Source organism: Caretta caretta, chromosome 1, assembly GCF_965140235.1.
Source record: "Caretta caretta isolate rCarCar2 chromosome 1, rCarCar1.hap1, whole genome shotgun sequence".
Taxonomy (NCBI): domain Eukaryota; kingdom Metazoa; phylum Chordata; order Testudines; family Cheloniidae; genus Caretta; species Caretta caretta.
The window spans coordinates 258,065,300-258,082,540 of record NC_134206.1 but is presented as its reverse complement, the minus strand read 5'-3'; the positions used below and the strand labels follow the sequence as shown (position 1 = coordinate 258,082,540).

The 17,241-nt window shown below is 42.7% G+C and overlaps 1 protein-coding gene across 17 annotated transcripts in view; it reads left to right on the top strand.

Annotated features, from left to right (window-relative positions):
- Positions 1–17,241, top strand: part of RBFOX2 (RNA binding fox-1 homolog 2) — a 251,988-nt gene that overhangs the window by 166,638 nt on the left and 68,109 nt on the right. For 16 of the 17 annotated variants that reach the window (XM_075123530.1, XM_048832917.2, XM_075123534.1 and 13 more), the window contains one exon: positions 7,844–8,068. The exons of the other annotated variant lie outside the window; for it this stretch is intronic. In XM_075123530.1, the coding sequence (XP_074979631.1) occupies positions 7,844–8,068 (225 nt within the window). The remainder of the gene's footprint in view (positions 1–7,843; positions 8,069–17,241) is intronic. 17 annotated transcript variants of the gene reach the window in all.

Below are 17,241 nucleotides of genomic sequence, written 5' to 3'. Positions count from 1 at the left end.
ACTACCCCCAGACAAGGCCCCAATTTCAGGAAGAGACTGCGAGAGTTGCTGCCATCCCTGTAGTGACAGACATCAGAATCTCTGGTCTCCCTTGCTGTCATGTAGCTGTTCTTCAGCTGGCTCATACCACAAGTACTAGGTGTGCTTTCTTTGGCTTCTTTTCTTTGACAAGAGGTGAAATTCAAAAGTCTTGATTTTATTATTGGACTCCCCTGCTATGATATTTTACTTCTGAACTCATACTAAAAGGAAAGAAGGCTTTGACAGGGCAGTGTCCTGCTCCTGTCTCTTTTCAAGAAGAAACTGTTTGGAGACCTTCTTCTGGTCAACACTTCATGGCTTATTTCACCAAGGGAATTGTGTGGTCAGGTTCTGAATTAGTTTTACCCAGCTTTACTTGACCCGTAAGACCATAGTTCTGGCATTGGGCTTTGAAGGGAGAGGGCACGACAGTTCCTTGATCCCTATCTCATGTTTCCATTCATTCAAACCGTTCAGCAGACAACATCAGTAGGTTGGAAAGCTGTCATGTGCTTGGTGCCTTCCTCTGTGGGCTTGTCTTACTAGATACATACTCTTTAGATCCAGGCTATAAATGTTTGTTCTTTACTTCTAGTCTATTCTCCCGGATAAAGAATAAAGAACAAACAATTATAGCCTGGATCATACTAGCCTTTACAAACATGTTAATTACCTCAAGTTAACAGGTAATCAGTTGCCACAAGTTTGAGTGTAGACATTACAACTGAGAAGAGTGCATTGGCTTTTGCTTGGTGGCTTGTTTTTGTTTTTTTGTTTTGTTTTGCTTGGTTTGTTGTTTTTAAATGAGGGATATAAACCCTAGTACTTCAGGACGTACGTCAACCAACCACAACCTGACAGGAGAAGGAAACTTCCTCCAAGGGCAAGTTATTCACAGAGTTTCTTGCACCTTCCTAAAGCATATGATGCTCGCTACTTTCATACAGGGTATTGGATTAGATAGACAACTGATCTGATCCAGTAGGACAATTTTTATGGGCTTCTCTACACACACAAGTTGTACTTCTTTAATTATACTGATATAGTTAAAGTGGTACAACCTCCCTAGGGTAGTCGCAGTTCAGTAGGTGTACATGTGCTTAGATCAGGATAGCTTATTCCTATACAGGAAGGGTAATGAACTGTCCTGGTGTATGGCATGGTTATACCAGTATAAATGTATTCCCCCGACGGCTTTTACTGGTATAACTATTAAAAAAAAAAAATTCACACAACTGACCAAAATGGTTGTACTGGTTTAAAAAAAGTGTGTAGACCAGGCCAATGTTTCTCTAGTAGCCGTGCTCCATTTCAGTGTCATGATCTTGGTTCACCACCTACTGACTGCCAAAGGAATTTACCTAATTAACATGGCAATGAAGAGTAAAGTAGTTTAGTAAATATTCAGAGGAATGTCCCCAGCTCCACATCTTTATAAGCTATTATATTTGTATAAAGGCTGATCTGTATGCAGTTTTTCGCACCGATTTAACCAAATTTCCTGATGTACCAGTGTGAGCTGGTATAAGTTTCCACAAAAGGGGTTTGAGCAATTAAACTAAATCAAATTTTTAAACAGTTTTAGATAAATTGGTTAAGTGCGTGTACAAGATCTAAGTTGGGAAGGAGGTCTCTGTCTTTAGTGTTCTACTTGGCCTCCACAGAGCCACGCACTACTCTGGATCACACCTTACAAGCCAAGGGGACTGGGTTCAAGCTGCATTTAGTTACATTAATCCCATATCCTTTTTGTGCTCTGACCGCTGTTTCAGTTATGTTTCTGAACAGAGCCTTAGTTTTCTTATGAGCAATGGAGGTGTTCCCTGTATCTTTATGGGAGTGGGGTCTGACGTGGACATGTGTCAATGAATCAGATGCAGGAATCTATTCATCTGTTTTGAGAGGGGAATTGGTTTGAGTCCCTGGTTGTGGATGAATTAGTGGAAGAGAGCAGAATTTTTTTCTTGGGCTGAACTGCAGGTTAAAAAGTACTGTACACTGTGTTTAAAAAAAAAGTACCATACACTGTGTTTACTGTTTGCCAAGCTACCACTGCACTTGGAGGGCTTGTTGCTATTCGTGAACAACCCTTCCCTGTTCGGCTAGTCTGGGATGGCTGTCATCTGCAGAAGAGAGTTTGAAACACACTATTGCTGACAAGACTCTCAAGACAGTTTGTAGAAAGGATGGGTAGGCAATGCAGTTTCAGTCCATCCATTCACACCTCTCCTCCTGCTTGTGATTGTTAGGACTCTTGCATTTCTTCATGTCCTTCATACCTGGGAAGTGGGAGAATCAGTTTGCTTAAATACTGCTGTTAGAATTGTATTTACATTTTAGGAGGGAGGGAGGGTGAGGAGCCCAATCCTTGCAATTTCTATATTTGAATTGTAATTTCAGGTCTTGTTGGTGTTTCCTGTACTATGTGCAGTACTTAGAAGATTTAAAGTGTTCTGTACATGCTAAGAATTAGTAGTAGTAAAATAGTGGAACAAGTATTAAGAGGTGAAACTCGCTGAACATCTAGATGATAACAGGACAATAATAAAACTTACAGATAGCGTAATAGGAGGTATTACGAGCACTAGAGAGGACAGAGAAATAATACAAAGGGATCCACGAAGGTTAGAAATATGGGCAGAGAATAGTGAGATCAGGCAGGAAATGTGCAAGTGAATACATCTGGAGAAAAATAATCTGAAATACAAATATTCAGTGGGAGGGAGAAACCTGGATAAGAATACTGGTGAAAGATAGTAGGAAACATCAAATTTAAAATGCGTTGGCAATAGTGTGGCAGCAAATATGGTTTTGAACTGAATTACTTGGACGTGAAGTCAAAAAGCAGGGTGGTGATAGTCCCCTCTAAATTGCTCTGGGACAACTTCATCTGGTGTACTGTATTCAGCACCAGAAATTGATTGAAAAATTTGGGAAGTTCAGAGAGGATGATAATGATCATAGTTGGATTTATGAGGCAAGATTAAGAGCTAAATATATATGTGTTGTCTAAGCATCCACTAAGAGGCTAGAAGGAACATACTATTTTCACCCTTAAAATGTTTGTGACTAAAAGTGGGAAGCGTATTTATTTAGGATGGTACAAGTGGATGAACTTGTAAGATAGGAAGAAAGGAATAAAATGAAATTAAAAGGGAAACAACTTCTGAAAATGAGATTGTTAGGTTTGCAGGATAGTCTTTTTGGGTCATTTTAAAACAAGATTAAATAAAACAATAGAATATGTCCTGCAGGGAACAATCCTGCATTATCAAGAGGATAGACTGTGTGACCTAATAGGTCTTATTCATAGAATCCTAGAAATGAAGGGCTGGAAGGGAACTTGAGAAGTCATCAAGTCTGGGTCCCTACGCAGTGGCAGGACCAAGTTAACCTAGACCATCCCTGACGGATGTTTGTCCAACTTGTTTTTAAAAGCTTTCTAATTAGCATTTTGTTCTCAGTGTTAGAGATATTGTCAACTTGAAAGCTAGTCAGTTAAAAATAAATAAGTTAGTAGTTTTAGATCAGTGATTCCCAAACTGGGGTTTGTGAACCCTTGGGGGTTGGCGAAATGTTACAGGGGGTTCTCGGGAAAGAATTCCCTAATGACGGACAGAGCCATCCTAGGGACCCTGGGCAGCATGGGGCCAGCAGCCTGGAGCCCCTGGACTTCCAAGAGCTAAGCAGATCAAAACAAGCATATCTATCACACTGAGGAGATTTAAACTTCAAGACTCCTTATAAGAAATGGAAAGGGAGGTAGATATTTTTTGCTGTTTTTAAATTAAATAGGCAGCTAGTATTGTTTTTAAAATTATTATGAAGAACAAGTTTAAGCTTTGTTGTAATGCTGTGCGTTGTTTGCCTGGACTGCTCAAGACCTGAATGCTTCTGTAGGAGGAACTCTTTAAGTTGGCTTCTTAAATACCTTCATGCTGTTTCACATCAGATACTCCTTGATGAAACACAGGAGCTTTGTCTTATAACAGGCTTCTTCATAGTGATAAAAGCTACGAAAGTGAGATCTTGGAAGAGTGTTGCCGTTTTCATAATGTAATAAAATACTGTAATGATAAATCATAATTAATAAATAGTATGTAATAAGCATGTCATAAAAACAAATTTTATATTTCCAAGGTCCCTGCTTTTATAATTTATACTCAGGTAAAGGAGAAAATCCCTGGAAATATTCATTTTTAGGAGGGGCTTCGCGAGACACAACATTTTAGTGAAAGGGGTTCACAGGTTGTTAAAGTTTGGGAACGACTATTTTAGATACTGCGCCTTCCCCGGAGTCCTGCTGCCAGTTTTTGTAGTTTTACAATCACAGTTTCCTATTTTGTTCCTATTTTAAAAATGGAAAAACCTACACAGTCATGGGGAACTGACTTACATTAAAACTAACTATAGACAAACAGCTGTCAAACAGACAAGGAAAATAAACTGAAAAAATATTAAAATGATTTTTCTCTAAACTTTCAGTTATAATAATCAGAGATGTCTCTCTCAATGATAAGTTTAAAAAATTCTAGACAGAAACATAATTAAGTTGATGGTGTTTCTTTAAAATCTTCATTTAAAAATAAAGTCTTCAGGCCTGTCCTTCCTTCAAAAAACTAAACTTATTTATTGTATTAGTTTAGATTCACTTAAAGGTTCAAAGACAGGGAACTTGTCAGGGTAAGGGAAGCAATTGGATAGAAATTAAAGCATGGTGGGGCTACCACTCTTCTGGGCTTTTTGGGGAAACCTTGCATTGCACAGATGATGCATTGAGTGAGTCTACACTGGAAATAATTGCAGCTACAGTAACTCCTCGCTTAACATTGTAGTTATGTTCCTGAAAAATGCACTTTAAGGGAAAAGATGTTCAGCGAATCCAATTTCCCCCATAAGAATTAATGTAAATAGGGGCGGGGTTAGGTTCCAGGGAAATTTTTTTCACCAGACCAAAAACTGTTTTATTTTTGTATAAAAATAAAATATACTTTTTGTCTGGTGAAAAAAAATTTCCCTGAAACCTCCCCCCCCCATTTACATTAATATAATATATATACACACACAGAGAGTATAAGTTTTAAACAAACAATTTAATACTGTACATCGCAATGATGATTGTGAAGCTTGGTTAAGGTGGTGAAGTTAGAGAGTGGAAGAGGGTGGGATATTTCCCAGGGAATGCCTTACTGCTAAATGATGAACTAGCACTCGGCTGAGCCCTCAAGGGTTAACACATTGTTGTTAATGTAGCCTCACACTCTACAAGGCAGCACGAATGGAGGGAGGGGAGACAGCATGGCAGACAGAGACATACACACACACACCCTGTGTGTGGGGGAGAGAGAGAGAGAGATGTGCCTTGCCCCTTTAAGTACACTGACCCCATTCTAAGTACATTGCCTTTAAAAAAAAAATCAGGAAGTTGAGACAGCAGCTGGGGCAGCAAGCTCCCTGCCTTGTCCCCACCCTGCTCTATATGGAGAAGGGGCAAGGGGGGGGCAGGAGTAGGTGGGAGGGGGACACCCTAACATTAGCCCTCCTCTTCCCCCTCCCCTGCACAGCAAGCAGGAGGCTCCCAGGAGCAATACATGGCAGTGGGGGGAGGGACAGCTGAACTGCCAGCAATTGGTAGCCTGCTGGGCGGCTGCTGCACAGAGAACTTAGGGGAGCAGGGAGCTGATAGGGGGGCTGCCGGCCCACCCTGGTTCCAAGCCCCCACCAGCTAGCTCCAACCGGCCGCTCTTCCTGCAAGCAGTGGACAAAGCAGGCGGCTGCCAAACAACGTTATAAGGGAGCGTTGCGCAACTTTAAACGAGCATGTTCCCTACTTGATCCGCAAGGTCACAACGAAAGGGACGTGAGGAGTGACTGTATATTCCAGTAGCTGCCAGCGGTGGTGCAGCCATTTTCATGACATGGTGGTAAAAATGTCTGCGTCTGTGAATTTAACAGTGCTGCTGACAGTTGCTGAAACACGACTACTGGTTTTTCTTTCTTTGATAAGGGTTCCAAGTTCTGTTTCTGCAAGCAGCAGTGTTTAATATGCAGCTTTGTGTAGGGACTGGACTTCAGTAAGTGAAACGGGCGGTGTGGTTTCATAGGGTCCGTGGCTGCAGCTCTGCACTGCTGAATGGTGTTGAATTCCCTTTCCTCACCTTCTTGCCAGCTACAGGCGTGCATGATCATCTGGTCCGCAGGGGACACAGGCCAGATATACTAGTGTCAGAACAAGTTTGAGATTCAGCCAATGTCTGAATGACCTGTGTTGGCTGGAGCTGCATTGAATTTCATTGTTTCATTCGCTCTGAAAGGGAGCTGCAGGCACTTTGATAACTGGATTGAAAGATTTGTCCAGTTTCAGCGGAGCTCCCTTCAGTGTCTCTGTATTCTCTGCTGAACGACTACGATGTAATTTCCTGCAGCTATTACGCCTTGGTGAATCCCTTCCCAGCAGAGATCCCTTTGCCTCATTTGGGGACAAGACTGTTTTCCCTTTTGTCCACTGATTTAAGCACACCAATATTACAACAGGCTCCACTACCTCAGGGTGTTGTGGAAGGAGGGCCCATGTCTGGAGTAGCAGGTGAAACTTAAAATCGGGATTACAGTACAGTGGTGAGCAACCTCCTAGCCTGAGAATATTCCTTGGCTTTCTCTGGTGGGGTGATGGGTGCAATAGAAACAGAGCAGTAGTCCAGTCTTCTAAGGTCAGAGAGACTTGAATGTCATGGGCCATTCTTCCTTTACCCCAGGTGACTGAATTCTTCCAGCCATGCTTCCCTCCCTTCCCTGAGGGCATATAGATGGGCCCTGACAGTTGGGCAGAGTGGCTATAACGATGATTTTGGAAGTGCTAGGACCCTCTGGAGGCATGGCAGTATGGGATTTTTACCCTCTTTGGGATACCTTTCGTCTGGTGGAGTATCTGTTTAATAGACAACCAGTTGGCATCAAATGGCGCCAAAAGCTGCTAAAAAGCCAATTGTCCTAGCACAGAAATCTCTGTGGGATGCCCTGAGTTGAGGGAGGAGTATAATTAACGTCTTGTTTGAAGGTAGTGATGCTAATGCTTGGGAGAGAGCAAGTGCTGCAAGCCTGTATTCTCAATTCTCAGTTCCCCATGGCTCCTGTCTGTCTTCTGAGGAGTAGGCAAGAAGCATGAATTCCAGTAATTGGGTATCTGGGTAATCTGTTTTGCACAGATCTGTCCTGGAAAACAGATCTCTGCTCTCTTTTACTAGAGTATAATAGCAAGGAATACTGCCCTAAGTACTTGGGGGCAGTGCCATGAGGATTCTGTTTATCACAAGAAATATCTTAATGGTTAGAGGACTGGGAGAAGTGGGATGTGCCAGCCAAGTACACTAGCATTTTATAGGGGTGTTAGGACCAATGTCACCAGCACTGGAATGCTGGGAGCACTCAGGAAAAGTCAGAAAGAGAATTCTATTCTGTAATTTGGGCCTGAGGAGGAGATGCAAGCCAGTCAGGCCCCGGAGATACACCTTACATGACTTAGGGGATCCTGTGATATTTCAAGGGTGTGTAGGTCCTGAGCCGCAAATATGGCCCCTTCATTCTGTCCAGTATCCTCAAAGCTGCCAAAGCAAACTTAAAAAAATGAGAATCTGTGCTCTCTGGGGAGGAGTGTTCCTTCTGTATAAAATGCAATAGAGGACTTGTTTGGGTGGTAGTGTAGTGACAATGAATGAGATACTGAGCTGGGCTGGATTGGACCCCTGTTTGCTCTTCTTAGATTGGACTGCTGGTCCATCATTTGTAGCATATTAAATCCATTTTCTCCTTTCCCCTTCTCCAGGGTAACCAGGAGCCAACAGCCACTCCTGATGCAATGGTCCAGCCATTCACCACAATCCCGTTCCCTCCACCCCCACAGAATGGGATCCCCACAGAGTATGGGGTGCCACACACTCAGGACTATGCAGGCCAGACCAGCGAGCACAATCTGACACTCTACGGAAGTACGCAGGCGCATGGAGAGCAGAGCACGAATACGCCCAGCACGCAGAATGGATCTCTTACGGTATGCACAGCCAGTTGCAGAGTGGGAAAACCAATACAGTGCCATTCGTACAGTTCGTTTCCTGAAACTGTTTTAGGTTAGATTACCTGATAGCTCTCTTCCGTTCCTAATGTCTCATAAGTGCGTAGGTAATGTTGCTCTTGTATCAGAGGTAGGCCGCTTGTATCCCAAAAGTGAGAGAATTATGAAAGCCCCGTGGCTTTCACATCCCAGTGCAATGCTCCTACCTTCTTTCCCCCTTGGATATACTCTCTTGATAAATATGTGTTTGTGAAGAGAGAAATATCCCCTCTGTCGCAACAAGGAGTAGCGATAGTTTATGGTGGCGTTCTTAAATGTTGTGACTGAACTGTAGACTAGAACAGTAATTTAGGGATGTCCAGCTTTTACAAAGATGTTAACTACTTTGAGTTAATCTGCAATCAAATTATAAAAAAAAAAAAAAAAAACGGAGTGAAAACAAGCCTTAAAAAGCTGAAATTATAGATAGGATTATAATTAGTTGATACAGATGAATTATCCCAGTTCAGGGAGGTGGTAGAGTGGGGAGACGTTTTGGCTTTTTGAAGATGACCGTGTGCATGGGGGGTGCAGGGGGGGCAGACCTAGGCAGGAGACAACCTTTGGCTGCTATGCAGCCATTTACTGAACAAAGACTTTCACAGTCTTCTTTGTTCACTTTCATCTTCCCATAGCCTGCAACTGAAACTGGACAACATGCTGGCAGATTATCCCAGGGAAAGCTTTATCCATCCCTTAAGCCACTTGTTAAGATTTAACTTCCTAATAAAGAGTCTTATGGTTAGAGCCTACAGTGCAAAGGGATGGATTTAATCTGCTAATGCTTTCAGTTTTCCTTGTAGTTAGGTGCTTGGCTGCTAGAGATTATTTTTTCTCCCTATAAGTACGGAGTGAATTTAGTCTCAGTGATTGGAAGGGCTGATATAGTGCCAGCTCAAGTGTGTACGGATGCGCAGCGTGTAGCACCCTTCTCTCTGGGATGGGCCATGACTGCACTGTTCACAGCACTGGTCTTGACCTTGGGAGGTGCTTCGAGCTATGGTGTTCACAAGATGAATGGATTGTCTTTCACAACTATACAGAAGGAAAGGGTATAAGCCTGGTAAAGTACATTGACCATGCTTTCAATTCACTTCAGACACCTTACTAAGTCACAGGGCAATGCAATCCTAGTCCATGACAGATCATGACTGGAAATGGAACCCAAGGCTGATGCAAGCAAGTGCAGAGCCATATAAGTAGCATTATGACACTGAGCTGTCTGTCCCATCTCCCACCCATCCAGTGAACACAACACAGGAACTGGAATTTTAGTTTCCTGCCTGGCAATGCAGAGCAATACTAAGCACTACCAGCTCAGTGATGGAGTTGGATGTTGGGAATACAACCTAGATCTCCTGCATGGCAGTGCAGAGTGCTTCCTTGTTTGTCTGCTTTTTCCATGTGTTTATGTAGTTCCTATCTTTGTCCAGACATTAAGAATGTTTTTTTTAAAATGGAAATGAATAATGTGAGCCTTGACCCTGGACGTAAGCTGCTGCCAACCCTCCTGTTCCTATTCCATATTAGGAACCATCTCCACTGCATTGCGGGGAAGAGCTCTGCGTTTCATTGACTAATACAAGGTCCAGAGAGCCAAAAGAACAAGAATAGGAGTCCGCATATGTGCTCTGGCAGGGTGAGACAGTGGTACTTAGTAGCCTATGAGGAGAGAATAGAAGCTCGCGTGGGAAGGAGTGTGTTGCTGGGTGCCTGCTGTGAGTGGGAGAATTGTTGTCAGGAGTCTGTGGAGAGGTTAGATAATAGGTTGGCTAGCATGTAACTTTTCTACCAACTACTGGGAACAGTAGGCATGTTTGCTCTAACTATTTAACATAGTTAAAGGTGTGCAAGTGAACACTGTGAAGTAGTAGAGTGCACAGAACTGGAGCAGGCCAGGAACGGGTAAAGGTAAATTCCTTCAAGAAAACACATGAACACATTAGTGGTGGCAGTTTTGGCCAGGATTATTTAACCTGAAGGGATTCCAGTTGGTGGTAAGCCACTGTGTGTGTTTCATGGAAATCCAAAGGGAGTGAACAAAGTAGCTGAGGGCTTTCCTAGCCTGTCTTACATGCTTTGGGCCTTGAATCTTTCTGCACTTATCCCTTTCTATCCCTCTAGTGGAATCTTAGTGTATGAAGCTCTTTTGATTCCATGGAATATAGGCCTTGGGGTATATTTGCTTTTAGCTTTACTCTTTATTCAGCACACTGAGCAGTCATGTGGGAACCAAGGAAAACTCACTGTATTGTGTTGTAAGTAGGAGGCTTAGTTACTCAGGCCGAAGGTGGGTGTTAGAATACAACACACCAGGTAGATGATACTACCTTTCCGAATACACCCTTAACTCACAGGCACTGTCCATCACATGTGCCAGTTATTACATACATACTTGTGTGTGTATGTTGCATGTGTGCACTCATTTGTCACACACAGGTTCTCCCTCTTTCTAATCCTGTCTTCTGGCCCATGGGACTCTACTAACCTAATACTGTGTAAAGTTGTCTTTGGGCCTCTAATGCTCTCCTCTTGCTACAGCAGTCGACAAGAGCAGCTGCCCTCACGTGTGTGCAAGTGAGATCCCAAACCCAACAGGCCTGCAGATTCCCCTGCTGTTGTGATCTTAAGCCTGGAATCCCAGGGGCATTTCAGGAATTCCTTTAACCAGAGAAAAGAGACCTTTCCCTACTTTTAAGATCAGAGTTTATGCTGATGTCCATTTGGTGCAGTACACAGTCAGTTAGCAAAAAGGGGATGGGAGGAAGAGCTTAGAATTCCTGCTTTTCAGCCTGGCAGATGCTGAGGTTTTTGCAGAAATGTTAAATTGAGAAGACAGGGTGTCATTTCTGAATTGGTTTTGGGTGGGTTACATCTGACTGATAACAAGCCTGTGCGACAGTGTAATGAGTTCATCCAGTTTCTTCTCTTATGAGCTAGTCAGGCTCTGGCACACAAGCCAGACAGGCTGATGTAAGGATGCTGACAGTGGCAAAGTGAGTTAATTTAACACAGTCTGGACACCTGAGTTCAAATGTCAGCTCTGGTTGCAAATGAAATAAACTTCATGAGTCAAGGTCCGCTCCAGACTGGACATTTCTCTACATCGGGGTAATCAGTTATTTTTTGTCAAGGTCCAGATTTCTTGGTCCGGGTATAGTCAAGGTCCGGACTCCAGAGAAAAGAATAAGTAAACTAAAAATATTTTGGGGTTCTTTTAAAAGTGTCTGGTGGTTCGGGTTTGGCCGGTGGTCTTCCTATTGACTACTCCTGCTCTACGTTATAAAAACAACGCACATTCTGGCATGATTGTTTTGTCAGCTAAGGAGAAACCTGGGACTTAAATAACATTTATGGCTATAGGTCAGGATTGAGAAGCACAGAAATAGAACTGTGGATGGAGGAACTTGCACATTAATTGCTCATATTATGCTTGAGTTTAATTTGTGGTATTGGCCCCTCACTTATTGAGGATCAGACCTCATGTGCTGGGCTGTGTTTCTTGCCCGGTACTTGGGGTTATGAGTCTATTTCCAAAGCATCTGGCCTTTCTTCCCAAACTATGCCCAAAGCAGAGTTGAGAGAGCTGGATCAAAAATTGACAGGGACATCAGTTCAAACGTGGCTTAGCAAAACAACCTGCAGCAGAAGTCTTTTTCCCTGACTGATACCTTGCATCTCAGTTTGTCAGTGGTATGACTCTTGAGTTTTTATCAGTTTACAGAGGTAGACATAAAACAACCTGAGGACTCTCAATCTGAGACAGCCCAAGGTGGAGAGACTTATTTAGAGGAATGATTGACCATCTAGTGAACTAAAATGGCTTTCTTGACAGTAGAAAACAAGAGGATTTCCCTATAAGGTGAATAAAACTGATGAAAGAAGCCAGCTGAATAGTGGGAAGAAGGTGTGTGGGTGTGTGTGTGTGTGTCTGTGTGTAAAACTCTATATCTAGAGGTATAGCTGTACAGACATAGACATATGTAAATCACTTTATATGAATGTTCCTGATGCAGCCTCATAAATGGCAGGTGTTGAGAGCTTGCCTTTTGCATTATATCATGAACCTGTACAATACAAAATCTCATTGCAGAGAGCAGTGTCTGAGATAAGTCTCTGACGTACTGTCACTTAAACACATTTAGTAAATGCAGCACATCCTCCAAAGGAATACAGATGTCCTTTTTTTATTGGCGAATGAGGAATCACATTCACAGTGGGATCCATGTACCCTAGTCAGTGTGAATGGTGAGATAGGGACTACACTTTCAAATTTCTGGGTGTATTATATGCATCTAAATGCAACATATATGCAACATATGTTTTTAAATGTGCAAGGTTTTCCTAGGACAGGGTGTTCCCAAACTTTTTTTTTATAGCATGAACTGCATCTTAACAGAAGGATTGTCCCAGGGATGTCTCCTCTCTGATTTGCTGTTGTATAGATTGCCCCCTCTCCCTCAAATAATAATGGAAAATCCCTATGGTAACTACAGCAAATGTGTACCTAGGAAATTTAATATTAAGGAAGTATGTAATGTTTACTTTTAGGTGTCTCTTAATGCAGTTTAACAGGTGGAGGAGAAGCCATCACTATGTGACCGAACAGCTCTCTGTGGACCACTCCATGGTCCACAGTTTGGAAACCATTGGGCAACTAAATATGAAATTTTGAATTTGAGAGCATGGTCTGACCATGAAACAGATTAGTTCAGTTTTCCACACTTACAAACCACTGTTTAATGTCTAAGCATGGCAGCTGTTCGCCACCACCTTCTCTGGCTTGTGTGCCAAAACCTCCCTATTTGATAAAAGATGCATTTGGTCCCAAGAGACTTTCATGAAGGTTCTGGCTTGGTGGCCATCAAAACAATCCTGTCTGGACGCTGCATGTCATCGTTGCATAGAAAAACATTTAATACATTCAGAGATTCCAAGGCCAGAAAGGACCCTTTGTAATCAGCTGGTCTGGCCTCCGGTATAACACAGGCCACAGAATTTCCCAAAATAATTCCTTTCTTATTATATTCCTAGCATGTTCTGAGTTGCATTTAGACATCCATATTGCCATCTCTGGAAATTGGGCTCCCTATTTTTAAGGTAAAGAATACAAATGGAAATGGATTTGTTAATTTTAAAAATGAAATTTAGTGCTGTTGAAAAGTGCCAATTGGCACTGGAAGTCCTCTGTCTTCAGAACAGGTACAGCATGGGCAATGACCATTCAAGTTCCCACATCCACTGCCCATGACTGTGTATTCAACCTTAACTCGGAGGAACAAACTATAGGAGTGAGGGGGATTCAGTGTCCATGGCCCTTTTAAGTCCTTAACCCGTACCTCTACTTAAACTGCTTCCTAGGGTGTCTGTTATGATGGTAGCTTTTGTGATGTGAACCTATTGGAAGCTGGACTGAAACCCCTCCATCCTCACCCCACCCCACAAAAACCTCAACAAGCAACTTTCCATTTCTGTAGGCACATAGCCATCAAATAGTAGTGAATTTCAGTTACCGCCTTCAGTCATTCCGCAAGCTGTTTCCTGATCTGTGGCCAGACTATAACTAGTGGAGTCAAAAAATGCTATAGCTCAACTCCAAAGCTCATAAGCCAATCTAGTTCCCCTCTGAATACAGGCATTAATAGTTTACATTTTTCTGTCTGTTTTGTAAATAGACTGTACCCACAGTCTACCCTTGTTCTTGGGCTACACAGCATTCTGGATCTTCTATTTCCAAACGTTTTAATTTTCCATAACTTGCATCTGAAGAAGCAAGCGAGGGAGAGAAACAAACTGTACTTCGTATTTATAGTTTCTGTGCTGGCTGATCTCTTTGCTGTTGTCAAAAGAACAGGAGTACTTGTGGCACCTTAGAGACTAACAAATATATTAGAGCATAACCTTTCGTGGGCTACACCCCACTTCATCGGATGCATATATATATAGGAATATATAGTAAGAAGATAGATAGATATAGATAGATACACATACAGAAAAGGTGGAAGTTGCCATACAAACTGTAAGAGGCTAATTAATTAAGATGAGCTATTATCAGCAGGAGAGAAAATTTTTTGTAGTGATAATCAAGATGGCCCATTTAGACAGTTAACAAGACGATGTGAGGAGGATACTTAACATAGGGAAATAGATTCAATATGTGTAATGACCCAGCCACTCCCAGTCTCTATTCAAACCCAAGTTAATGGTATCTAGTTTGCATATTAATTCAAGCTTAGCAGTTTCTCGTTAGTCTGTTTTTGAAGCTTTTCTGTTGCAAAATTGCCACCCTTAAATCTTTTACTGAGTGGCCAGAGAGGTTGAAGTGTTCTCCTACTGGTTTTTGAATGTTATGATTCCTCATGTCAGATTTTTGTCCATTTATTCTTTTGTGGAGAGACTGTCCGCTTTGGCCAATGTACATGGCAGAGGGGCATTGCTGGCACATGATGGCATATATCACATTGGTAGATGTGCGGGTGAACGAGCACCTGATGGCGTGGCTAATGGGATTAGGTCCTATGATGGTGTCACTTGAATAAATATGTGGACAGAGTTAGCATCAGGCTTTGTTGCAAGGATAGGTTCCTGGGTTAGTGTTTTTGTTGTATAGTGTGTGGTTGCTGGAGAGTATTTGCTTCCGGTTGGGGGGCTGTCTGTAAGCGAGGACTGGGTCTGTCTCCCAAGATCTGTGAGAGTGAGGGATCATTTTTCAGGATAGGTTGTAGCTCTTTGATGATGCGCTGGAGAGGTTTTATTTGGGGGCTGAAGGTGACAGCTAGTGGTGTTCTGTTATTTTCTTTGTTGGGCCTGTCCTGTAGTAGGTGACTTCTGGGTACTCTTCTGGCTCTGTCAATCCGTGTTTTCACTTCAGCAGGTGGATTTTGTAGACTGTTGTCAGTCTCACTTTGTCTGTCCACCCTATGTCTGCTCACCCAGTCAGATAAATATTCACTGTTGGCTCAAGCAGTATAGATCCCCTGCTTCGCCGAAATCTTAACTGAGACCCTAACTTGGGCATGCAGTCTGTGGAACTGGCTGCTTCAGAACAGTTTGGGACCATAAGCATAGTGCCAGGTGACTTTACCATCAATGTATGCAGTGTTGTTGTACCTGTGGTGGTCCCAGAATATTAGAGAGACAAGGTGAGTGAGATAATATTTTTTTATTGGACCAACTTTTGTTGGTGAGAGAGTCAAGCTTACACAGAGCTCAGACCTGAAGAGTCAAAAAAGGGTCACCACCTTCTCACTCTAATTACCATCAATGTAAATTACACAGACTAATGTGAGAGTGTAGGATGGGACTAAAAGCATTTTAAATTCCAGAATTTCTGCAACAGCGTAAGTCTCCTTGTTACTGCCTCCTTGCTGGCAGTTGAGATTTAAGGAACATGAAGAGACTCTGCACCCCACTGTTCTGAACTGACAACAGGTTGTAGTACGTATCTCGGACTTGAGGAGGGAGAAGTGCAGTTTCCCACTGTCAGATGTTGCTATCAGTCTAGAATGAAGTAAGTGAGAGTTAGTGCAGGGAGGAGAGAGTTGGTTTGTGAAGAGTGTTTTTTATTATGTGACTCAGGGTAACTTTCTGCCATGAGTCTCTATTAAATGCTGCCTCTAAACAAGCTCCAGGTCTTTCCCTTTCATCTCCTGATGAATTAAGTCAAGGAATGACCAAAAAAAGAAAAACAAGACCTTAGGAAGCCATTTCTTCCATTTGTATTTGTGGCTGAATATATGGCAATACACAAATGTATCCAGCCAGTCCGATGCTGGCTGAAAGACTGAACCTCACTTTAGGGTCACAGATGTTAGAAATGGGAAAGAACCATTAGATTGATGAACCCATCCCCTTGCAAGTGTAGTTTATAACTTTCAGAGAGGGAACATATCTGACATTAGCAGGAAACTGTTGAATTCATGTAGAAGAATGTACCCTTCCACATTGGTGTTACCTGTCTCTGAGCTTGGGAGTCTTATCATAGTCGAGGTGAGGTTTGACAGAAGACCTCTTGTCTTCCCTGTTTGAAGCCTTATCTCACTGTACAAAGCTAGCATGCTGTAAATATTGTCTCTTGTATGGCAGCAGCACGCTGCCATATGCAGGCACAGCTGTGAGGGATTTCTGAACAGGCCGCTGTATGGCATAGTACAGGCTTAGTAAGACATGAGTTCCTGCCTCTGAGTGTTTATATTCTCCTCGGTCCACTAGTTCACAGCCTCATGGTTTCCATGCCTATTGAAGAAATAGACCTATTCCTTGGCAGATTACATCAGAAACTGTTCAGAGTCCTTAAACTTGTGCTGACATACCTCACTTTGTAGAGTCTACACTTGTCATGCTTGGGAGGGATGGACAGAGGGTGCATGCCTATCTGGTGGGGCATGTGTCTACCTGCAACTTTTACCATCTGTTGCAGGAAGCACAGGGCTTGGAAATTTACATTAGTGGGACTCCAGAGTATGCATAAAACCTGACTGAAGAGAGATTCCCTTCGAAACTCAGTAGCACTGGGGGAGTTAATGATTTCTGGGGGTGGTGTTGGAATGCTAATCTCTAGGCACTGTTTGCACTGGTGATGGATGAGCTGCCATGTATTCTGTCCTTTTCCTTGGACAGATTTGCCCCGGGGAGCAGAGGACTCTGATGGAGTCATAAAAATAAAACTGCCAAATAGCATGGTGTGATTTAATCACAAGCTGACTGCATTGATTCTTCCCCTAGGGTGCACCACACGTGTTTCGAGATGCATTTTGTCATGGGGTGAGGGAAGGGAAAGGCATCTGGAAGTGGTACATTTTAGATATGATATCTGTCAGGATGTTGTCTATCTGATATTTGGGGGTGGGTAAACCATGGCTGATTGTAAACGGTGTACTTTGTCCAGTCTGTGGTGGGCTCATGTCGCTCTGCTGTCCCCTTCACTGCAACTTGTGAACAGAGATGCTTGCATAGCCATGCCATTCCACTCTCCCCATCACGGCTAGTTTATACCAAATGGATCACATTCATTTGTACTGCCTGCATTGCTTAAGTGAAGTGAAATGGAAAGCTGCTGTTGCTTTGATCAGCATGCCGCAGCCACAGTGTTCACTGTTAACATGCTATTGTCA